The 23,110-nt window shown below is 50.9% G+C and overlaps 8 protein-coding genes across 8 annotated transcripts; 4 read left to right on the forward strand and 4 right to left on the reverse strand.

Moving 5' to 3' along the window:
- Positions 1 to 822: 822 nt before the first annotated feature.
- Positions 823 to 1,992, forward strand: AUEXF2481DRAFT_43301 (uncharacterized protein). The gene has a single exon (XM_013485220.1). It carries the CDS (start codon positions 1,027 to 1,029, stop codon positions 1,933 to 1,935), a length of 909 nt encoding a protein of 302 aa, XP_013340674.1. The 5' UTR covers positions 823 to 1,026; the 3' UTR covers positions 1,936 to 1,992.
- A 69-nt stretch (positions 1,993 to 2,061) lies between these two features.
- AUEXF2481DRAFT_82526 (uncharacterized protein) lies at positions 2,062 to 3,507 on the reverse strand. The gene is made up of 3 exons (XM_013485259.1): positions 3,197 to 3,507; positions 2,991 to 3,143; positions 2,062 to 2,937 (listed from the first exon to the last, which is right to left on the reverse strand). The coding sequence occupies exons 2-3, from the start codon at positions 3,129 to 3,131 to the stop codon at positions 2,239 to 2,241; spliced, it is 840 nt and encodes a 279-aa protein (XP_013340713.1). The 5' UTR covers positions 3,132 to 3,143; positions 3,197 to 3,507; the 3' UTR covers positions 2,062 to 2,238.
- Positions 3,508 to 4,304: 797 nt separating this feature from the next.
- Positions 4,305 to 8,969, reverse strand: AUEXF2481DRAFT_32414 (uncharacterized protein; the record flags this gene model as incomplete). The annotated part of the gene is made up of 3 exons (XM_013485197.1): positions 4,305 to 8,558; positions 8,617 to 8,719; positions 8,782 to 8,969. The coding sequence occupies 3 exons, from the start codon at positions 8,967 to 8,969 to the stop codon at positions 4,305 to 4,307; spliced, it is 4,545 nt and encodes a 1,514-aa protein (XP_013340651.1).
- Positions 8,970 to 10,777: 1,808 nt separating this feature from the next.
- On the reverse strand, positions 10,778 to 11,597 carry AUEXF2481DRAFT_43304 (uncharacterized protein). The gene has a single exon (XM_013485221.1). The coding sequence runs from the start codon at positions 11,579 to 11,581 to the stop codon at positions 11,003 to 11,005; it is 579 nt and encodes a 192-aa protein (XP_013340675.1). The 5' UTR covers positions 11,582 to 11,597; the 3' UTR covers positions 10,778 to 11,002.
- Positions 11,598 to 12,884: 1,287 nt separating this feature from the next.
- Positions 12,885 to 13,828, forward strand: AUEXF2481DRAFT_43305 (uncharacterized protein). The gene has a single exon (XM_013485222.1). The coding sequence runs from the start codon at positions 12,923 to 12,925 to the stop codon at positions 13,709 to 13,711; it is 789 nt and encodes a 262-aa protein (XP_013340676.1). The 5' UTR covers positions 12,885 to 12,922; the 3' UTR covers positions 13,712 to 13,828.
- Positions 13,829 to 14,194: 366 nt separating this feature from the next.
- AUEXF2481DRAFT_32417 (uncharacterized protein) lies at positions 14,195 to 15,869 on the forward strand (the record flags this gene model as incomplete). The annotated part of the gene is made up of 2 exons (XM_013485198.1): positions 14,195 to 14,433; positions 14,672 to 15,869. 2 exons carry the CDS (start codon positions 14,195 to 14,197, stop codon positions 15,867 to 15,869), a joined length of 1,437 nt encoding a protein of 478 aa, XP_013340652.1.
- An 880-nt stretch (positions 15,870 to 16,749) lies between these two features.
- AUEXF2481DRAFT_32418 (uncharacterized protein) lies at positions 16,750 to 17,502 on the forward strand (the record flags this gene model as incomplete). The annotated part of the gene is made up of 1 exon (XM_013485199.1): positions 16,750 to 17,502. The coding sequence occupies one exon, from the start codon at positions 16,750 to 16,752 to the stop codon at positions 17,500 to 17,502; it is 753 nt and encodes a 250-aa protein (XP_013340653.1).
- Positions 17,503 to 18,932: 1,430 nt separating this feature from the next.
- On the reverse strand, positions 18,933 to 22,264 carry AUEXF2481DRAFT_7910 (uncharacterized protein; the record flags this gene model as incomplete). Its single annotated transcript, XM_013485168.1, has 3 exons — positions 18,933 to 20,911; positions 20,966 to 21,355; positions 21,406 to 22,264. 3 exons carry the CDS (start codon positions 22,262 to 22,264, stop codon positions 18,933 to 18,935), a joined length of 3,228 nt encoding a protein of 1,075 aa, XP_013340622.1.
- Positions 22,265 to 23,110: the final 846 nt, after the last annotated feature.

The raw sequence follows: 23,110 nt of genomic DNA on the forward strand, positions 1-23,110 counted from the left end.
AAAGAAGACTGCTAGTATTAAGGGGAAGAAGGAAGATGGGGTCACTGTCAAGAAAGATGGTGACATCCATCTCGAGGTCATTAGGGCGGGCAAGGAGAAGATTAGTGTTTTGTATCAGGGTCAGAAGAAGGAAAGGGGGATGAGTAAGGGTGAAAGCACTTGACTTGGGCACCTCGACCTTGCAGTCGCGGGGCTGTTTGCTGGCAGAAAGGCTGCTCTACTCTCCTCATCGATGGTGGACGTGTACAGAGCCATGAAAAAGGCAGGATCAACTCTCACGTACACGCCGTGTCTACGGAGAGACATCGAGCACAGCGTCTCTCGTCATAGCACATCAAAAAACCAAAATCATGCTGCATTTTTTACAGTCCAATCTTGCTGGGCACCTTTACAGTATGAGATGAGCATCTCAAAACTTCATTGCTCGCATGTCGTAGGCTGCGTGGGAGAGAGACCCGAGGTCAAGAAATTTCGTGCATCCCAGATATTGTACCATACCGTTGGTGGAAGGAACAGCCTATTTGTGAGAACGTACACATCCGACTATGGTTCTGTGTAATCAAGTCTTGAAATCCTTATTTACAATGGCATATCAGTTGAACCTTTGAGTCCGAATGACATTGAACTGAATCTTGGAAGATACTGTGCCTTATGCAAGTGTCGCTGGAGGGGTATCCATACTCGATATTCTACAAGGGGGGTACAGATACCCAATAAGTCAACCACATGCGAAGCCAAGTGGCGGATAAGGATAAGCACCCTGATCGGCCCTCGGTGGGCGGGGCATCGATAGGCCAGCGGTTTCGCAGACAAAGAGGAAAGCGATGGCCGAGAAGGTGAGCCACGACCGACAACAGTAGGCATATCTAGAGGTAGGCGCGACACACCTCGCAATTCCCCCGACTCTTTCAATTTCCATCTTCTGCCCTCCATATCCTACAAGTCATTCCACACTACAGACTGCTAGACATCTTCTGCACATCTTCTGCTACAAGTACAAGCATACCACACCATACAATCGCAACAATGGCACCCTCCGCCGTCTCTGCTCCCGAGCCCACAACAACCATGGCAATCAAGCCCACCAAACCCACAAACCCCGGCCTCGAAGTCGAAAAGAAAGAAAAGACACCCTTGGAAGCAATCTCCCAAGGCGTCTGCCTCCCCGGAATCCCCAAATACATCTCCTTCGACGCCCACCGTCGCGACATGCTTCAACACATGGCCGGCGCCTTCCGCGTCTTTGCCAGAAAAGGCTACACCGAAGGCATGAGTGGCCACATTTCCGTACGCGATCCCGAAAACATCCACACCTTTTGGACAAACCCTTTGGGAAAGCATTTTGGTCTGCTAAAGGCGTCAGATATGATTTTGGTGGATTATGAGGGTGTGGCGATTGGAGGCAATATGTCTAGGCCGGCTAATGCGGCGGGGNTTTTGATTCATAGCGCGGTGCATAAGGCTAGGCCTGATGTTGTTGCTGCGTGTCATACGCATTCGCCGTATGGAAAGGCATGGAGCACTTTTGCTAGGCCGTTGGAGATGTTGAATCAGGATGTTTGCTACTTCTATGGAGAGGCTCAGGCTGTCTACAAGGAGTTTGGCGGGATTGTGTTCAACGAGGAGGAAGGTCTTAAGCTTGCCAATGCTTTGGGACCAAAAGGCAAGGGCATGATCTTGAGAAATCATGGTTTGTTGACCGTGGGCAACACTGTTGACGAGGCCGCATACCTCTACACACTCATGGAGAGGAGTTGCGAGGTGCAATTGCTTGCAGAGGCAGCTTGTGCAAGTGGCATCGAGAAGGTCATCGTACCTGATGAGTCTGCTGCTTACACCTACAAGATGGCCAGCGACCCTGACGCTCTTTACGAGGAGTTCCAGCCTGATCTCGAGTACGAGGATGTCATGACCAATGGTGACTTCAGAAGGTGAGAGCTATAGGTATGTAGTCAAACTTATGAATCACGTCTCTTATTACTACGAGCTTGCATTCTGGAAACACTGGGTAGCGATGTGAATGGTCTCGATGCACTACAAAGGGTACTGGTGTAAATGTATGGAAGAGGAGGTGAAGATTTCAGATTACTGTCATCTGTGCGTTTTCCTGCCAGTATGTCCTGTACTCTGAGGCTATGCTATGCTGTACTCAAGGAGAAGAGGGATATGCTGACCTCAACGCTAAGCTTGTACAACTACAACCAATACACCCCGTGTAGGCCGACACTCAACTACTCACTAAGTACGCTTTTTCGCCTTGAAGGTAAGTGCTTCGAGCTTACGCTTACGTTCGAGCTTCTGACGTGTAAGTGCTTTCTTCTCAGCCGCAGACACCGTAACAGGCTCCATCTTCAATTCCTCCTCAAGACGATCGTCCTTTGACAACTTGATCTTCATGCTTTCGCGCCTGACTTGCTTATCCTTCGGCTTCTTGGACTGCGAGACTAGTGCCTTGAGTTGGCGCTGACGAGCCCACTTCTTCTGAGTCTTGAAGAGGAGTTTGAAGGGGCTTCTGGGTGAGAGGGCTTGAGAGCGGTTGTGACGGGTAGGCGTGAGTTTTTGCTTGTTGGGACTGCCATTCTTCTTCGCGGTAAAAGAAGCGGTACCGGACTCTACTGTCTTTGTGCATGGTGTCTGTTTTGGGGTGCTCCAGGTCTCGTCGTTGGCACAGTCGGACTTCTTCTCAACAGCATCTGGCTTTGCGCGTGCAGCAATGGCGAGCTCATTGTTATTGACGGTCACATCTGGCTTCTGGACGGGACCAAGCTGATCGAGTACCATGTCGCGGATCAGCTTTGCCTGACCAAGGGGGAAGTAGTCCCAAGCGACGAAGAATAGGCGAAGCAATCGAAGTTCGAGAACAATACCGTCCTGGCGAAGAATTTGAGCTACGTCGTAGATATCATGATGGTCGAACTCGAGATCGGGCCATAAGGTCTGCGCAGGTCAGCGTGTGTTTGGTGACTACTTCTCGTGGGGTGTGTAGTTACATCGGTCTCGTAGGCGGCTTGATAGGCGTGCTCTTGGGTGAACTCTTCTTTAATGGTGATGAGTTTGGCGAGGAGAGCACAGGAGGGAGTCTTGTAATCGACATCACCGATCGGGTCGATGGTGTTGTGGGAGTCTGCCATGATGACCAACGTCTCGATGTTGTCAGTTGCGTGGTCGGTGTGTACATAAATTTGGAAAGGCTTACGATGACAGCTTGAAAGGCTGGCCGCGTAAAATGACACCAATTCGATGCTGTTGTTGACAGAACGGGAAAGTTCTCGATGGAACAAACAAACAAGGAAGGAGGGAAGCGCCTTGCACAGGCTCAAAGAAACATCGTCCACCGGAAAGTTCACGTTTCTGGGACGATCCAAGCCGTGACCATCTTTCCTGCTATTGCTTCTTGCCGTCGGGATGCTTGAGTCTCATAGCGCGGTGCTCTCAAAGGACACTTCCCCTTTGCAAGGAAAGACCTTGCTTCTCGACAGCAATAACTTCGCAACAGAGAGATCTCAGGAAAACACAGTACATTGGAGTAACCGTCAAGGGCACACCCAAGAACGATCACTAGGCACAGTGCCCCCACCAATATATGACACAACTTCTGCGAGGGTCGAGGCCACATTACGAAACTATGAAAAGGCGCAAACATTTTTCCAGCAACAAGCATATCCATAAGAACGAACAGAATAGACTGCTCCAGACTGAAGATGTAGCACTACAAAAAGCACTGTGCACCTCTACAGTTTAACCAGGAGGTCGACGATCGTGGAAAAGGTTAGCAGAGAGGGCATATCGGAGAAGGAGTACAAGGCTCATTACCCCTGAGAATATATATCAGATCATTGCGAGTGTTGAGACAGCAGACTGAGGCTATGGGTAGTCACAATCATATTCTCAAACGAGAAGCTTCCTCCATGGGAGCGGACAGGCATGGTTGCTCCAGATGGACAACGCTCTACTGCGAAAAGTACTGTGCATCTCTACGGCAGAAATCCAGGAAGAAGCCCGGGGAGAAAAGAACAAGCACCATAAGTAGCAAAGAAGAAAGCACGCTTCATTGGGGGTATATACCTAGTCAAAAACCACTGCACATCGTATTCTTCGAGGAAAAAAGCAAATGAGAGCCTTGCAAAAAGGTATAATAAGCCAAAACGAATAAGAAAAATAAATCAAGAAACGACAGATCCCCTGCCTGGCACTGTTCCTTCTTTTGGGCCAGGCAGCCAAAACTCCGCGCTTGAAAATGCATCAATGTGTTGTGAGCGTGTGGGTGTGTCCTTCTTCCTCCCAATCTCCTCTTCCAGAATATTCTAAACGTCGAAAAAGGTAACGCCTTCGAAGATGCTGTTGCCCATGGGATCCTTGTCCCAGTTTGTATCGTTTCTGTCCATACCTGCGTTGGCGCCAAACATGGCATCCCAACTGCAGTTAGGTGGTGGTGTGGCCTTGTTTTGATCATCCTTTTTATTGTCGAATGTAGATTGGATGCCCATGATACCCATGCCGAGATCGTCGCTGAGATCAAATTGTATGCCAGAGCCAAGTCCGAAAGGATCGCTCTCGAACATGATCTTAACACGGTCGTGCTCGCTGATATCTGTGAAGTTGGAAGTCGCGGCCGAGGTTCCAGAGTTGGAACTTGAAGGTGTCATGTCAGGCGAGTGATCCATGGTCCAGTCCATATCTGGGTATTGTGCAACTTCGTCGAGACCATTGAGGGTCTCGCGGACCGATCTCATAAAGTTATCATCTGCATCATTGCTGCTCCACATGTTTGGAGGTGTCGAAGTCTGCCTGCGGTTCTCATCTCGAACCGCTCGCTTCTCAGTTGGCGGCATTGTGACACCAGCCTTCTCCATCATAGTGTCGAGCATGGTCTTTTTCTTGGGCGATGACGAAGCTGGCTCGTGATCTTCCGTAGCTCTCTTCAAGCCTTGCGGTGTACGAGCAATGGTCGGAGGTGTTCCTGGCTTGATAAATGGAGAGGGCGTGCCTGCCTTGATGTTCTTGCCAGGCGTTTGTCCATCAACCTTGAGCGTCTCCCGCTTGACTGTGTTCGGACCAAGTGTAGAGAGCTTAGCGGTGACAGGCAATGCGTTGTTGTCGTTCGGCATTGCCCTCTCATTACCGTACACGTCGAGCTCGAATGCAGCAGCCGCGTTCTCAAGGAGGTATTCAAGAGGGTTCTCGATCCCCTTGTGTGCTTCCGCCGTGTGCATCTGGAGCTCTTCTTCCTTCTCGAACCCAATGACATAGAATTCACAGTACTCATCAGCGCACTTGTACTTCTTCTCCGGACCTCTCGGTGGCTCAACCTTGGGTTGAACTTGACGCCTCTTGTCATCGGGGCTTTGCATCTTGATGTTCGGGCTGGGCATGCTACCAGGAGTCGTACCTGCATTCGCAGGTGTAGAAGCTGAGCTGCCAGGTTGACCGGTCTTTCTGCGTTTGTTGGCTGGAAGCTGGAGCTTGTCGGGTGTGAGTCCTTGGAAGCTACCATCATAGACGGGAAGACCGTGTGGCGATGCGTGGCTGGCAGGAAATGGGGGAGGCACGGCTGATGTGGGCGCTGGAGGTGGTTTCGATCGATCACCACCTTTTGATCCCGCTTGTGCCATGGCTGCTGTAGCTGCCATGTGCGCTTGCGGAGGCTTCGCTTGATCCACGTTTTGCTGCAATTGCTCAGGCGAAGAGGTCGTCTTCAACTTCTGTATGTGCGTCAAACATTGCATGATGAAGGCACGAATTCTGCCTTCGGCCTCGCCGATCTGCTGTGTCGACAGTGAGATGTACGAGTTGATACTACCATCCAAGCTCATCTCTCCGAGGAGCTTGGCTCTCTCGAGGCAGATCGTGTGAACGATTCGGTCGTTGACGAATGTCATGGCAGTAGGCAGCATCTTATCCAGCTTTACAATCATGTCTCGACAGCCGCGCAGTTTCGTAACCACCTCGTTCAAGCTGGCTTCGGTGACTTCCTGAGGAGGACCTTTGCGGTAATTCGCTTGTGTCTCTTGTGTTATAGCAGCCAACCTGGCTCTTTGTTGCTGTACCTTCATATTCGAAGCTTGCGCAGATGATGGACCGCCTTGGATCTTGGCTTGCTGAGTCTGCGGTACCGAAGGGACTTGTTGAGCTTGTTCGCCCTGCTGTTGACCATCTACCACCTTCTGAGGCTGGCTTGTGGAAGATTGAGCCCTCTTCAAGGCCTCCATTTGCATCTTCTGTTGCAGTTGTTGCATTGACTGCTGCATGACAGCACGCTGCTCCGGAGGCATGTTCTTGATCTTATCAGGGTGCAAGTTCTTGAGCTGTTCGGGATCAAGCTGCATAGTTGGCTTCTGGTTCTTCTGCTGCTGCCCGTTGACTGCTGCAGGCCTTTGAGGTGACTGGTTTGGATTAGGGATCTCGATAACATCGTCGTTAGCTCCTGGTCGCTTCTGTCCCTTCTGATTGGTGGGCATGTTCTGCTGCTGCTGCATCATCGCCATCTGCTGTTGAGATCGCTGAGGCTGCATGGGGGCTGACTGAGGACCCATTTGAGGCACTGTAGGAGCCATAGGTTTCTGGGCCGGCATACCTGGTGTGCCCGACTGCTGCTGCATTTGTCGCATTGCAATCATCTGTTGTTGTTGCTGGACCATAGCAGGATTCTGCTGCTGCTGCTGCTGCTTGGCTAACTGTGACTGTAACTTCATCTTCCCAATAGTAACTCGCAGCTGCTCAGTTGACCATCCCTGTGTATTGGTGTACCTCGCCTTGAAAACTTGCAACTCTTGGTCCGTGACTGGAGGCAGAGGCATGTTGTCCAGGTTGAAAGTGTTCTGGGGATGCTGGTTCATGTTAGGCATTCCCGGATTCGCGCCCATCTGGGGTGCTTGAGGAACCATTTGAGCGGGAGGGGCTTGATTGAGACCAGGAGCGGTAGGAGGCTGGCCGGGCATCTGATTTCCAGGCATTCCGTTTGCGTTGTTCGCCGCAACCTCTTGTTGCTTTTGAATGACGAACAACTGCATTTTACGGACCTTGTCCATGACGCCTGGAGGAAGGCTTTGCTGGTTTTGTTGCACGAACTCTTTCAGCTGACCCCAGGTCTTGACGTTTGGTGGCACTGCGCAAGTGTCATTCATCAATTTCGGTGGGAAGTCTTTAGCATCCATCTCGCGTTGCCGCTGCATCATGAGCCTCTGCTGAACTTGTTGATGGTTGGTGGCTCCAGACATGCCCATAGCCATTTGTTGCTGAGGGTTTAGAGGCGCTTGCGAAGGCATACCCATGGCGCCAGTTTGCAAGCCTTGTTGAGTCATAGGTACTCCAGGAGTCATATTGTTCATCATCATCTGCTGCGCGGCGTGGACTTGGTTTGCAGACTGTTGTTGTTGCTGCTGCTGTGTATTGCGGATCTTCTGGATAATCTCAAGCTGTTTTTCAGGGGGCATGCCTTGAATCTTCTCTCGTACGCCTGGCGGGAACTGCATATTTGCTGGTAGTTGTAGATCTGGTTTTGATGTGGGGAAAGGATTGGGATTGTTCGCAATCTGCTGGCTGAATTGAGCCATCATCTGAGGATTCATCTGCTGGTTGAGCTGAGGAGCAGCCTGGGCGCGGGGTTGTGAAGGTGTTTGAGCGGGTTGGCCAGGTGGAGCCATGGGTCGATTGAGCATTGACATGGCAGGACTCTGTTGAGGGGGTTGGGTGGTGTTGAGACCGCCGGGTTGTCCTCTGAGCATCTGTTGCTGCGCTTGTTGCTGTGCAGCATTACGAGCCTGGGCTTGAGCATGCGCCTGTTGCTGCATCTGATTATTGCGCATCTGAGCATGAGTTTGTTGTTGTCGCTGAGCCATCATGTTCTGAATTTGCTGTTGATTGTTCTGCAAGGCCGGCTGCATGTTCATCTGGCCCATATTGGCCATGTTAGCAGGTGCCGGATCCATGCCCATGTTGTTGTTACTGGCTGGGACGACAAGTTGGCCTTGATCGGCCATCTTCATGGCGTCTGCCTGCTGACCAGCAAAGGATGAAAAGTCGATCGGACCACCAGCTTGTTGTGCCCTCCTTTGCTTCTCTTGGACAAACTTCTTGATGGCGATACTCTGGAAGTGTTTGACGACAGGATCAACACCTTGGCGCTGGTAATGCTCTCTCTGCTGAGGGGGAATGGCCGACATCAAACGCTGACGCATCATGTTCCGTTGATCTTCCGGTACTTGATTGATCATGTTGCGGGCCAGATTCGAGATTTGCTTTTGTTCCTCGGCAGAGAAGCCCTGTCCTTGCTGCTGCTGCTGCTGCTGTTGTTGCATTTGTTGTTGTTGCTGCCCTTGCTGCATTTGTTGCTGCTGTTGCATCTGTGGTTGCATGTTCATCTGACCCATCATCTGTGGCGCCATGGGCACTTGAGGAGCCAATTCACCTTGCTGTGAACGGCTAGGTTGCATTTGCATGGCCATGGCTTGTTGCTGCTGCTGCTGTTGCTGCTGCAAAATTCGGATCTTTTCTCTGTGTGCTTGATGGGCAACGCTGATCTCGCCCAACTTCGACTTGATGCCGGCCATCCATTCTTCCTGCATCATGTTTTAGCGTTTGCAAGTTGGAAAAGCGTAACAAGAAGCAACGGCGTACCTCTGAGGGGCTGTTGGTGATGATCTGCCGCTCGAAGCGCATGGCGATGTTGACGGCGCCATTTACATTCTCTTGGTTGTTCAGCACGCGCAGTGCTTTCACCCTGGTTGTGTACGAGTCAGTCACATGTCCATCGGGCACAAGCCAAGGTCGTATAGGACTCACAGATTCAAGATACAGGCAGCACGAGTGCGAAGATCAAGGCCGGCCTGCCAGCCGGTTTGTATGGGGTTCTTGCTCAGTTCCTGCACGATCCTGGCCAAGAGCTCGTTGGGGTTGTGGTCGTTCAGGGGCTGTGGTCTTTGCTGCTGCATCTGCATACCACCTCCCATCATGAAGGCATTGGGATCCATGGCGGCGGTTTCTGTGGATCAAGCCGAGTCGTAGATGGCAGCGACGGCACGAGGGCCGGGAACAAAGATGGGGAAGGTCGTGTTGTCGAGCATACACGGATGGGAAGTTTGCAGAGTCGGAGCTGTGATAGTCGAAGAGGGGCGTGGGCGAGTGGTCTTGGGACGGCGCGTGTCACGAGGGTGGTGGAGTAACACCAGGTCGACAGTAGGCAGATGACGCTAGGTGAGTAGCCGGATTTAGGTCTATTGGCCAGGAGCTATCCAAGATTAAGGTCCGGTAAATAGATGGAATGAAAGAATGCGAATCGCTGTGCTCGTCGTGTCGTGTCGAGTGTCGAGGGGGTGCTGACTGTGCTGTCTTACTGGCGCAAAATCCAAGCATGTACGATGGGTGGATGCGTCCCGGAGAGGCTGCCTTTTGTCGATCGTCGCTGGACCGTCGTCGCAGAAGAATACAGAAGTCGACTTTGCCGTGTGTACGTGAAGGAATGACGATGGCGACGGCTTCGCTGAGGCGAGCGAGACAGGTTGGAGCTACAGAGAGGCCCACCGCTCTCTTCGTCAGGTTCACGTCTCTGTCTTCGTGAGAACGTTTACTTGCGGCTGCGAGTCTGTGCGCCCGCCCCAAAATACTAGACTGATGTCTGCAGGGGTCCTCTGACCTGCTGCAAGACAATTGCTACGACAAGATCAAAGAACGCCTCTTTCTATTTCTCTACACACCCGTCGCCGAGCATATACGACTTTCCAATTCCTCAATCGTGCTTCCTCACGCTCTCGTGCTATTTTGTTGAGGCCGACTGGAAAGTGCGACTGTAGAGAGTCCAATGAAGGCCAAAGCCTACCTAACAGTACTTCCGCCTGGCTTGAACTCTGGCGCGCCACTTCCTCTAGTCCGACAGCTTGCTGCTCCTTCCATGTCGCGGGCACGGGGTGATCGCCTTCTATTTCGCTTGCCAAATTGAGCCTCGATATTCTACAACCTCTCATTCTTTTTCTGACAGTCAGTGTTCCAGTGTGAAGCCTCTAACATGGCCAATTTGGTTGCACTCACAGTCGAGTCGTGAAGGTTGCGGGAAGCATGTCGATGCATTTGATTGACGGTGATTGTCAAAACTCCGATAGCTCGTCATTCGGTCCCGCCTGTGGCGTCTGGTCCTCCACCTCCTGCTTCTCGACCTCCAGCCCTGCTGCAACCAACTCAGTAAAATGTCCGTCTCGACTTGACTACACTCTTTGCCCAATTCAGTCAACAAATGCAAGCCATCTCTCATATCCTTGCTGTGTCGAGAGGACTTCAGATCTCACGCCCACCTGTTAGTGTACTCAAATTATCAATCCTTTCCAGCTCCGACGCGCCCAACGGTGTTCGGCAGTTTGACTCGTTTTAGACAGCGTAAACCAAAGGGGTTTGTGAGTGGCCCCTGTGTCCAAAACTATAACGACGCCGTTGTCAGCCTCTGCGTTCGATCGTGCTATAACATCGATCGTCGCCCTGTCAAGACCAGACGCGTAGAGCTGAAAGAGCCTTGTGGCATGCGCAACATTGCGATGTTCGCGAGGTTCTCGGCCAAAATTGCGGTCTTTCAATCGGATACTCTACAATTTCACAGGCACGCGTGCACATACGCTGGAAGCCTTGTTTGCACTTCAGCGATTCACTTTATATGCTTCCATGAATCCTTCGGCCGTGAGACAAGATCTCCCCTTTCGACAGTAAATCGCTACGAAACTCCGACATTCTCGTTACTGACCAGACTTCTTGCACTCGCAACGAAAGGAATTTTGATTATTTTACCGGCTGTTCGGGATAGTGGTTACAAATATCGACCATCTCAGGTCATGTGGCTGTCTGTTGCCTTGTTATGCATGCATGATTGTTTCGAGGTCTGGGCAGGTTCGACTTGCGTTCTTCCCCAGCATGGTTGACACTCCTTTTCCGTCGCTCGCACGCGTGTCCACTGATACGTATCTTCTTGGATTGATTGTGATACTCTATGTGGTGGCGTCAGCGCTTGAGCTGATCAACACTTTCAGCGTTTTGGCTTCTTCGACTTCCTGGTCTTTTTCGTCTTGCTCTTTTTCGTCTTCCCTTGAGCCCGATGAGAGGTGGTCTCGTCGGCCTCGTTATCTTGGCCGTCTTTTGACGTCTTCGGGTCGCCTGGCGCTTTATTCTTTACTTCGTCTGGCTCGGTCTTCTTTACTTGACTAAAGTCATGACTAATGTCTCCAGACTTGCCTGTTCGTGGCCAACCCTCGCCCAGCTCAGCATCGACATACAATGTCTGTAGCATACCTTGAGCAATATCTAGCCTCTGTATATTGAGCTCACAGAAAGCAATGCCATCGGGATTGAAATGTCTTGTGCCATCGGATGCATGCTCCTGGATGAGCTCAGGCTTGGTAACATAGTCTCTCACGTGCTGCTCTAGCTCCTTCATCACGGCTCTGATCTCGAAGCAGGCCTCGAGGTACCACCGCTCCTGATCTTCGAGGAATCCCAGACAATTTGGACAATTCTTGGGCAACATATCATTGCTCTCTCCGTGTATATTGAAGCAGGTGTTGAATTGTGAACTGGTGACTTTGCGACCCTTTTCAAAGCGATTCATGATTAGTGTGAGGTTCCCGAAGCTGGCCTCGAGGTGCTTATTGGCCTTTTGATACTCTTCTGGAGACATGTTGCGCTCATGTAGCAACCGAATCCGATCTTTAGCTGTGTCTTGAGGTGAGTGAGACGGGTCGTGGTGACTAGCATCTGTATACATTATCAGCCTAGATCATGTTGATTTAGATCTCAGATGCTGTCCTCAGCGAGGTATGTGAGCTGCAGAGGAATTCATGTTCTTGACGTGGAGCGTCAGAACGTGATACCCCATTCATACCAGATATTCTTACCTATAGCCTCTTCGTGTATGAATTCGTTGTGGTTGTCGACTTCATTCGGTGCTTCTAGCGATGGTGGCTCAACTCCTAGACTTTGCAGATTGTTTTCGTGAGTTTCTTTCGGCTTCTGGTCCTCTAATGGCCCTTCCTCCAGAGTCATGACAGAGAACATGTCTGCAATAGGTAGAGGATCATCAGGATTATGAACATGTTGCGGAGAGAGCGTTGATAAGAGTGACTCTGGCGAAGGTGGCACCGACTCGTCGTCCTCGTCGTCAAAAACTTCGACGAATTTGCTGGCTAGCGTACGGTCAACAGAGCAGCCTTGACCAGATGATCGACGCCAACTGTTAGATGTAGGAACTGGAGAGCTGACCATTTCACAGAACCAGACCAGGATGCGGTTCATACAGAAGCAGGGATTGTGAACCATCGAAGCGACTGTTCCGTGTGCTGGTCAAGATATCACAAGACGCGTGTATCGACAAAACCATACAGCCCCGTGACACGGAGAAGAGTAGAAGGTTCTAATGCCTCTCATCTGTTCCTGGAAGATCCATATCACCCACGCAGATGGATTGCGTGGTGTTTGACGATTGTTGATCATTTTTGATGTGCATATGCATAGACTTACCTTGTAATGAGCCAATGAATTCTACCACATACGTAGTAGCAATCACCTGTTATCTTGAAATACTCCATTGCTACATATCACCTTACAGGTCAAAGCAGTGATGAGTACTCCAGGTACCTAAAGCACAAGGTATAGACCGCCCTTCTCAAGCATGTGGGCATTCAAGCTGTGAGACGGCATGATCTGGCCGCGTTGTCCGTACTAAATGATAGATCTGACACGAATATTCTGCATCCAGACAAAGATGGACCAGCAGCGGTTCGTGGTAGAAGGAGGGATGGAGGGGGGATGGAAGGTGATTGCCAAGATGGCTTGGGCTACCCCACAAAATGGAGCCGGCTAGACTTTGCCATTTCCGTCCAAAGGGACTTTCTTGATCGTCCGAAAAAATAATCTCCATCATCATCCTGCTTTCCACCCGTACACAGCAAACATGGCAACCAAGCGTCCTCATAGCGAAGTACATCCCTCCCGCCGAGAGCAAGTCCCTGGCCAGGAGAAGAAGCGCAAGGTCAACCCGCATCCTCACCGTAAACTCGAACCCAAGGCCAACCCCGTCAACCCTATCAAGTCGCGAATCCGCAGTTTGAATCGTCTACTACAACACAAGGAGAACTTGCCTGCCGATGTTCGCCTCAACCACGAGCGAGAGCTGAAGTCATGCGAGTGGGAGCTCGCTCAAGCCGAGAACCAGCAGCGCAAGAAAGACCTGATTGGCAAATATCACATGGTTCGCTTCTTTGAGCGACGGAAAGCAGAGCGTCGCCTCAAGAAGCTGGAAAGAAGAGCAAAGGAAGGCGAGGCCGATCTCGAAGAGCAAATACACGAAGCCAAGGTCGACTTGAATTATTCCATGTACCACCCTCTGGACATGGTCTACTCAGCATTGTGGCCGACAAAGGGAAAGAAGGACGCTGATGGCAATGAGATCGAAGTTGAGAAGCAAGGAGACCCGGACATGTGGCTGGTTGTCGAGAAGTGCATGGAAGAGGGCAAACTCGACGCACTGAGAAACGGCAAGCTGCTCAAATCTGCACCCGCACAACTCAACAACGACGACACAATCGGCCAGAAGGCCTCGAATGCCAGAGCCAAGAAAGACAAGAAGGCTCAAAAAGAGAAGGAAAAGAAAGCACAGAAGCCTGCGAAGAAGGTCGACGAGGACCAAGTCATGCGGGAACAAGACGAGGACGAGGACAGCGAGGGAGGCTTCTTCGAGTAAACCACTGTACATGTTTCTCAAGGCGCATTTCACTTGTCTTTTTGTTGCGTTCAGCCGCATATTGTATATACCCATCATTGCATCACCAAATTATACCACCTCAAGGCCAGAAACCGCGTGACAAGATGACATCGTAATTTGCAAACACAGATTAACCGCGGCATTAACGTCAAGCATGCATCAAACACACAAAGATTTCATGTCTAGTGGTTGTTTGGCTGTGCTTGGATTCGGTGGAGGCGTCGCGCTTCGTCTTCACTTCCAAGTCCCACCTTACGAACCTGTCACAACAAGCGCACTTTTTCACGAACTTGACGAATAGTAGAATTGTCCTCACTCCGAGCCCGCTTTGTAGACTTTCAAATCCCCGTTGGCTCACGCGCTTCATCTACCGCGCGAGCCTTCCACAACACGCAGCTTCAACCAGGCGTGTTTGTCCCTCTCCAACTCTCTTCATCACACAACCACGCTTACACCATCAAAATGACTTCCAAAGCAGAGCGCTTTGCCACATTGCTAGGCACTTCGCCTGACACCCTCGGGTCTGCCATCGGCGCAGCACACAAGCACAACTTCTGTGACACTTCGCCCTTGGGCATGAAATTCGTGCCTATCAACGCCGTATTGAAGTTTCCCTACAAGTTCATGAAGAAATCACAAGGCGAGCCTGTTTCCATCCAATTCTTTGCTGGTGGTAAATTCTGGGATCGCGACTGGGACTTGTAAGTGCACTTCTTTTCTTCTTTTGCTACCATGACCCCCCCGACTATCCCTCACTCAACACGAACCTTTTGTTGTTCGAATAGCAAGCTTCCTACCACGAATCACTCATGGTTCCTGCCACTCGAGTGCTCGTCTTCTTCAAACCGGCCGATATTCATCAACTACACTGGTCTTTATGTTGTGTGACGAAAACATACATCACGATCGCCCGCCGATCAAAGACTAACATCTGTTTAGGTGGTACATCTACTCACCTTTCTACCATTCGGAGAGACCCATCATCTTTGTTCCTCTGGAGCAATTCAACCAGCTTCTCAAGGAGATTGACGGCGCTTTCCCTAGCTACCTCGTTCGCATGCCCAACAATGCCGAAGGTAGCCTGGTCTTTCCCTTCGAGTACAGTGACCACAAGCTGCTCAGACCTCACTTCCTAGGCCAATCTTCAAGTAAGGATGACTTTGAGCGTCTCAACAGCTCTGTTCCTCACTTCGGCGCTCTCAAGGCCGGCGAAACCGAACCAGAGCACCTCTCCTACTTCAGACGCGACATGGAGGCCGCTGTGGATGCAGGCAAGAACAAAGGCAAGAGCAAGGCGGGAAAGGAAGCAAAGCAGGAAGCTCGTGTCATCCAACAGCATAACATGTACCGTCAGGTCGAACGCACTCAAGTCTCACTCGGTCTTTCCCTTCCTTCGGAGGCCATTCCTGACTCTGATGTCATCTACATTGCTGTAGATGTCGAGTCGTACGAGAAGAACCACAATATCATCACCGAGATCGGTTTTGCTACACTGGACACTCGTGACCTGAAGGGTCTGTCTCATGGCGAAGCTGGCAAGGACTGGCACAAATTCATTCGTGCCCGTCACTTCCGTGTCAGCGAGTACAAGCACTACACCAACTCCGAGTTTGTTCGTGGTTGCCCCGACAAGTTCGAATTCGGCGACAGCGAGTTCGTCGACCTCAAGGACGTCCCTCGCGCAATCGCTTCTTGTTTTAAGCACCCTTACAGCGCACAGGACACCAACGAGGAAGAAGAGGAGAGGCGTAACATCATCTTCGTCGGCCACGATACCAAGCAGGACATTGCGTACCTTCGCAAGCTCGGCTACGATCCCAGCAACTTGGCGAACCTGCAGGCCACTCAGGACACTGCTCTGATGTGGCGCGCATTGACTGGTGAGCCTAACGCTCGTGGCCTTTCTCACATCATGTATGCACTCGATCTTGAGTCTTGGAACACTCACAACGCTGGCAATGATGCAGTATACACCGTGCATGCCATGATCGGCTGCTGCATCAAGGGCTTGAAGGACAAGGCTGCAAAGAAGAATGAAGATGATGAGGGCGGCGTGGGTCTGCTGCCTGAAAAGAAGACAAACATCGAGAAGGAGATCAAGAAGATCACCAAGAAGTTTGTGGAGTGGGATATGTAGATACGACATGCATGATACGAGACGTCAGGTACGATACCGGATACCACGAACAGAAACACGAATACTTGCTGTACATCAGAGGGGGTTACTTTCGAACAATTCAGCAATTATAACGGGACCAATCAAAGGCGCTAAATCACAAAGTGCATAGTTCTGTAAAGCTCGTCCTGTCTTCTCTTCCTCAATCATCAGCAGTCAGATCTATTGGCTTTGCTTGCCTCGACGACTACTCCACCCCACCTCTCTCTATTGAACAAACCAGGCGCACCAGAGCTAGCGATGTCACACGCCTTTCCACGATTTTAATCTCGTTTAATATCGAGTGCACACAGAATTGAGTTGGTGGTCAACTCAGTATCTCGGACCTCATAGGCCGAGATATTCGGAGTTAGCAGAGCTCCATCGTACGAGTTTCACATGCATGCCTTCAACACGAAATTTTAGGCATCACTCGTAGGCTAATATCGTATCCTCTGGGAGCAGAAAGGTTGTTTCTGATTCTGATACGTTGGGCGGAATCGATCATACTAGAAATAGTTGTCAGATCATCGTAAGATTCGGCCGAGATATTCGGAGTTAGCATACGAGTTTCACATGCATGCCTTCAACACGAAATCTTGGGCATCACTCGTAGGCTATCGTAAGATAATCTGACTATGCTGCCTTGCTACTTCCATGTGATTGAGGTCGGTTGGGATATAAAAGAATGTAGGGAAGGCACGGTTGATCTTTAAAGTCATCGAGCTCTTTCTGTAACCAGTCAGCTCTGTCTCTCTCACGTTCTTCCATACTCTCAACCTGACCTACACTGTCAAACCCTGCAACCATATTCGATATACTCTACCGTCACCATCAATCACATTCATCAATCCAAAGAAACATGACAGACAAACTCCAACAACAAGCCTCCGTCCCACCACGAGGAACCCGCCGTCCAGCCCCCGGACCAAAATGGCTAGCCACAGACATCTACACCCTCTCCCACCTCCAACCCCCTTCGGCCCCAAACCACTCCATCCTCCACTCCACCCTCGAAAACTCCAACAACCAAGACCTACCCCCCATTTACTCTTCTCGAGCTTTTGCAAAGTTTCTGGCTTTACAGGCAAAAGCGGTTAATGCGAGACATTGTCTTGAAGTGGGTACGCTGGGTGCTTTTGCGAGTATTTGGTTGGCGAGTGTGAATGAGGAGTTGAAGATCACGACGTTGGAGTTTGATCATAAGCATGCAGAGGTTGCGAGAGAGAATATCGATAATGCCGGCATGGCGGGTCGTATCACTGTCATCGAAGGTCCAGCCATCGAAACCCTTCCCACCGTACTCGCGGACATTGAAGCCGGCAAGCTGGACAAATTCGACATGGTATATGTGGATGCTGATAAAGAAAACAACTGGAATTACTTTGATGCTGCTGTGAAGGGATGTAGAAGAGGTGCTGTGGTTATTGTGGATAATGTTGTCCAGGGGGGCTTGATTGCTAGTCAGGACGAGGCGACTGATAAACAGCATCATGTGGAGGGAGCAAAGACTGTTATCGAGAACGCGGGTAAGGATGAGAGGGTTAGTGCTACGGTGCTGCAGACTGTAGGAGAGGGCAGTCATGATGGATTCCTCTATGCCGTTGTCCTTTGAGGGTGTCGACTGGAGGCTTTATGTTTCTGATGCTTCTTTCCTAAGTTCCTGGGCTCTCTCTCTTCTTGTTTTACCCTCTTTGTTTTGTTCTTTTTCGGAATAGCTCTATCAACCAAAAGAATCAAACCACCTCAGTGGAAAGATGTGCACCTCGATCACCTCCCATACGTGGAGAACGTTCCTATCCAGGTGACGGCACGAATATCACAAGCCATACCTGCAATCTTTGACATCTATAAAATTTTACACCTCACCACTGCAAGCACTCTCTAACAATCGACACTCACGCAGCAAGTACCACCTGGTAGATTTGGAAAAGACTTGGCGACCCCCCAAATTTTTCCGTCCTGAAGGCCTGAGAGACCAGGGAGATGAAGCCACCAGATCAACAACTTTTCTTCCAAATTCTCCACCAATTCTACAGTTCCCCCACAGCAGTAGATGAGATTGGTACTCTACACTTACTCCAGTGATTATCTCAAGGGATTGTTAGAAGTTGTGGAGAGTAAATAGAGAATTTAAACAGGATTAGGGGTTCTAAGATCCAGCAGTTGAAGGAGAAATACAAAGATGAGAGAGAAGGACGTGAAGAAAACACTTGCCTTCCTCACCTTGTCCAAACGAAAACTCCAACAGCAGAACGATCATGTAGAGATGCAAGGTTGTTTTCCAGAGCTAGACCTTCTGCTGAAAGTGTAAAGCTTTCAGTCAATGGCCCCATTCGAAAGAAGTCATCTAATAAATATTCTTTTTTTTTGGGTAATGTCTTTGCATTTTTGTAAAAGAAGCCGGTCGTGGGACCTTGGACGTTCTTAATTGAAATCTACATGTATAAAAGGGAGGAGACAGCAAGTCTGTTTAAGAAGAAAGTCTTCCCAGAGGGGCACCGACTCCAACCTTGCTTTTAGAAGAAGAGTCTTTTGCCAAATCTTTGCACCCCATCGTCGTACCGTTCGTGTTTGCTCGCAATGAGAATAACCTCGACTCCGTTGTAAATGCGTGGGATGATCGAGAGTCCGATCATAGCGAGGAGAGAAAATGAAAGGAAAAGAGCAAGAATCCGAGTCTCATAAAACCTTTCGTGTCAGTCAATGTGTCAAGTCTCCTTCACCGATCTGTCTATCTAGTTTATTTGTGTTTTGTTTGGGACGTCCGATGTCCTTCCATGCACCAACGCCGAGGTTACCGAAATGAAAAGCGTAAGGAATGCGTGAATTGGGACGTAGAGACAGGCTGCTGTCCTACTCCCGAACTTTTGTGCATGAGATAAAATCGTCGACCGCGTTGTTGAGTCGAGATGAGAAAGCTGTTTGACTGTTGTTGTACATCGTGCAAACTTCATAGAGAAGAAGAGAAAGGTATGTTCCATGGTCACTGGCTTTCACAATCCAGTGAAAATATGCTTATTCCAGAGATGCATCGTTGAGGTTTCATCGTATCATATCCGTGCGAACGCCAGCTATAGGGCTGTCTGCCTCTCCCATAGGCTTGAATAGCAGTTTCATATCAAGGGTCAGGTCACCCACACCGTAAGTGTCGTCAATGTCGCCAACAGAGCCAGTATCCAGACCACCTTGAGAGTTTTCGTTTGAGACAAAGCCTTTGATCTTCTTGAGCAAGCCCATGATCTGTAAGAATCGAAGATCAGGCGGCGCTGTCCACTCCGAGGCCTTTGTCGAGCGCAAAAGCGATTGACCAAGATAGAAGAAGTGAATGCCATCTCGGGAGAAACCGAAGCGACGATTTCCAATACCATTGTGTGGATACTGCACAGCTATATCCATGTCCCAGATTGTCTTCCACTTGCTCATGGCAAGCTGAATAGACTTGAGAATAGGCTGGATCTGGGCGTTCTGGATCTGTGGTGTGTCACTTGGGGTGCCAACATTGCTGCTGCCGTCTGAGGCAATCCACTCATTCTGTCCAAGTGGCGTGCCGGGTCCACTTGTTGTAGCACCGTGTCCAAACTGCCCTGTGATGTTCTGCAAAAAGCTTGAGCGCTGAGATTTGCAGATCTGCACGAGGAGCGCATGTATGAGAATGAACTTGGAGTAGACGTTGGTCGATCGCGATGAGAATGTGTAGTTCGCCTCCATCAATCCTCGCATAGCACTTCTCATGTCTGGCTGGCGAGGTCGCTGACTACCGCAAACGTTATGAGCCTGTCTTGCAGGACCGTTCAAACCAAGTGCGTCACGACACTCTTGTTCAGTTTTTGCTTCCCAAGCAGCATCATCGCAAGGGAGCGGCAGACGGAACTCAAATGGATCAAACTTTGGCTCGTTGTTGAAATACATGACAAGGGCGGCGTCCAGCAAGAAAAGGGTGAAGGCGACTCTGCTTCGTCTTTCTTGGGCGATCCAGGAAGACCAGTTCCACGTAGAAAGAGCTTCGTTAGAGATGGGCCCGGGTTGGTGAAGGATGCTGAATGCAGGTTGACCGGGTCCCGCAGGGGAGATGACCATTCTTCGAGCAATTTCAACAACACTGTCAAAGTCTTTTCTGGCATTCGCGCGTTGGCTTGGAGTTCCATGCCAGCAAAACAATACCTTGAGCATGTACAAAGCCTGGAGCTCTTCAATATCGGACTCGAGAGAGCCTAGAGGTTGGCTACCTTCTTGAACGACGCCCGTGATAATATTGTGAATTCTTGAACCGTTCTTGACGGCGTCTTTGACGAGCTCCATCATTCTTCGCACTTGGTATAGGTCGCGTTTTTCGGAGTAGACAGCACCAATACAGATGATGGTCAGGATGAGGCCATGGTTGGCTTTGAGGATTTCGAAAGTAGGCATGTGGATGATAGGCCAATGACCCTGGAAGCTTGTGAACTTCTCTATGAAGTGCTTGATGTTGTCGACAGTCAAGCACTTCTTCATCTCGTCGCAAGCGTCATCGCTTGAGGATGTTCTGTTTGAAAGGACGTACGTCAGCAATGCATTGGCCTTGGCCTGCAATGGATCGCTTTGCACGAGATCCATATTCCAGTTTGGGAAACCAGACAGGTGGTGCGCACCTGAATCTTCGCCGAAGCCCGACGGATGTGAGTAGAGTCCACCAAAGAACTGCTGCTCGCTGCTATGCTCGTTCGACGAGTTGTAGCTGTGACCCTCCATGCCGCCCTCAGTCTTGACGGGCATCTGTGGTTGGCTTGGATGAGACTGTGTCATGAAGCCATCGTGAGCATGCTGAGGTGCGAACATGGACCAATCAGGGACGCCGTTGGGTTGGCGGTTTTCGGGGATCGGAGGGGGCTGGTGAGTGTAGCCGCTGGGAGCCTGCTCTTCGGTCTTGACGTTCGAGGGGTAGAACTGGCCGCCATTGGCCATCTGGAAGTTGTAGCTTGGGGGCATGGGGTTCGAGGCCGAATGAGGGCGCATGCCGCTGTAGGGGACACCGTTGGGGTAACCTGCGAATGTGGTTAAGTATTGGGCACGACCAAGCTTACCATGCTTATACGTACCTACGATGCTACCTCTGCCATCACTGGTCATGGCGCCCGGATGAATCAGGCTGTTAGCACGAGATGAGCGGTTGGAAATGGAAGCCACGCTGGATGCGTACGAGGAACCCTCGCCATTGACTGTAGGACTATTGGTGACGCCGTTCATGACGGTTCCGTTAGCGTAGGGAGCCCCAGCTGCCTCGGCGAGGCCTGCGAGGGCGACTGGCTCGGTGCTGCTGATGGACATGCGGTTAGAGCCGTTTGTGTTTCTGCGCTGATGGGCGAGGTGGTTGGCTCCTGTAGGGTTACCGCGGCGGATCGAGCACTTCTGGAAATGACGCTTCAGGATGTCACTACGAGAGAAAGTGTCTTTGCAAAGATGGCACATGTAAGGTCGGTCTCCAGTATCTGTCTATGGTCAATCTTCTGTTTCTCGGCAAATGGACGCGACAACTTACGGCGCAAAAGATGTCTCTTCAGATGCTTTGCGTGAAGGTATGTCTTTGTGCAGTGTGGGCAAGGGAACTTTCCATCAGCATCCTTGGCTGGGATCATCGACTTGCTCGTAGCAGCAGCAGCGGTGCCTGGTGTGGGAGCAGCCGCACGACCGGGTGCACTTGGCAGGATACCACGTCTTCCCTGTGATCCAACGACGTGGGTAGGTTCCGACTCGTGGTTCTGCATATACGGTTGCGCAGCTACCAAACCAGATGCGCCAAAGCTAGGCAGGGTTGACAGACCATTGTACGAAGCCTGAGGCTGAAGGGGACGCAAGTCGGGCAGACGAGCTTGAGCCGGAGTTTGTGCAGCACTTGTCACGGTTGAAGCAGGAGGCAGAGTCGATTGGGAAGTCGTGTAAGGGATGTAGGTTGACGTCGGAGGCAGCATGGAACCAGTCGTCGCCGGCGACGATTGGTGCTGCTGCTGTTGCTGCGAGAAGGCATGGAGACTGCTGGCGCCCATTGAGGAAGTGGTAGGCGTGTGGACGGAAGTGGGAGTCTGAGGGTGACTAGCAGAGCCGTTGTACAAGGATGGCAGCTGACCAAAATTTGCGGTTTGGGTGTGCAAGGGGGGCAGAGTCTGGCCATGGTTGTTGTGGTTGTCGCGCGATGGCTCTTGCTGCGGCGGACCCTGCTGCTGCTGTTGATGTTGCTGGTGCTGTTGAGCCTGGTGCTGCTGGGGTTGAGGGTGTTGAGGGTGCTGCGAGTGTTGCTGAGGGTGTTGCGACTGCTGCTGGTGATGCGACGAGTAGCTCGGGAAGGGCGCAAAGCTCGTGGGCGGAGGCATGTAGGTGGTGGAGGGGTATTGGTTCTCCATGGTAAAAGACGTCTCAATGATGTCGTGGTTTGGGGAAATAATGGGGCTCACCGCGAGAGCATTTGGCGGGCACGAGGACGCGGTTGTGGAGCAGGACAGTTGCAGACAACAGCAAGATTGAGTAGGCAAGAGCGACTGGATGTTAGGTCTCAAGCCAGACCGAGCTTCCGAAGCGGAAAGAGCAGGCCAGTGCAATCAAAGGTCGAGTATTGGAAGTGGGCAGCTCGAGGGCAATGCGTTACTCCAATGCTGCGGTGCGTCGAGGAACAAACGGCCGGCCGAAAAATCTGTTCAACGCCGAAAAGTCCGTTTCCTTTCGCTGCCAGATGCAAACTGCCAAGCGTGTCGCAAAAGGTGAAAAGCTTGCAATTGACCAGGTACTGTTTCCTGCAGCTGAGGCGCGTTCAAGGATGTTCAAGGGTTATCTCTGCCTCTGTGAGAAGTCGCTCTGGCGCGATTGATGCTGCCGTTGCTCACTACTGATGATGATGCCGATAGCACTGTGATCGGTGCACGGGCTGATGGATTAGATCCGTGTGGACCAGGAACCCGAGCGGATGGAGTGTGGATCGAAAATCTGTCAAGCACACGAAGGGTCTTGTTCTAGCAGTGCTGTACAAGGAGAGAAAGCGGGTCGCTTGTTGACGTCCAACTGTTGCTCTAGAGTGGGCGGAAAAAGAAGAATTCGAGGCCTCTGCTGCTGATGACAAACTACACAAGAACTCGCGATTGACCCTCGCGCTCTGCCTTCGAATGGGAACCTTTCACTAATCGAAGGATGAGCTCGAGGGAATTCAACGTCCAAAGCACGGCTTCCGGAAGCGCGCCATAGCGATTTGCCTAGTC

This window comes from Aureobasidium subglaciale (genome assembly GCF_000721755.1).
Source record: "Aureobasidium subglaciale EXF-2481 unplaced genomic scaffold scaffold_23, whole genome shotgun sequence".
NCBI lineage: Eukaryota > Fungi > Ascomycota > Dothideomycetes > Dothideales > Saccotheciaceae > Aureobasidium > Aureobasidium subglaciale.

Coding starts and splice junctions, on each gene's coding strand:
- AUEXF2481DRAFT_82526 (XM_013485259.1), bottom strand. CDS start 3,131: ATGGCAGACTCCCACAACACCATCGACCCGATCGGTGATGTCGATTAC. Junction 2,938..2,990: donor AAGCCGCCTACGAGACCGAT/GTAACTACACAC, acceptor TGACCTGCGCAG/ACCTTATGGCCCGATCTCGA.
- AUEXF2481DRAFT_43304 (XM_013485221.1), bottom strand. CDS start 11,581: ATGAATCGCTTTGAAAAGGGTCGCAAAGTCACCAGTTCACAATTCAAC.
- AUEXF2481DRAFT_43305 (XM_013485222.1), top strand. CDS start 12,923: ATGGCAACCAAGCGTCCTCATAGCGAAGTACATCCCTCCCGCCGAGAG.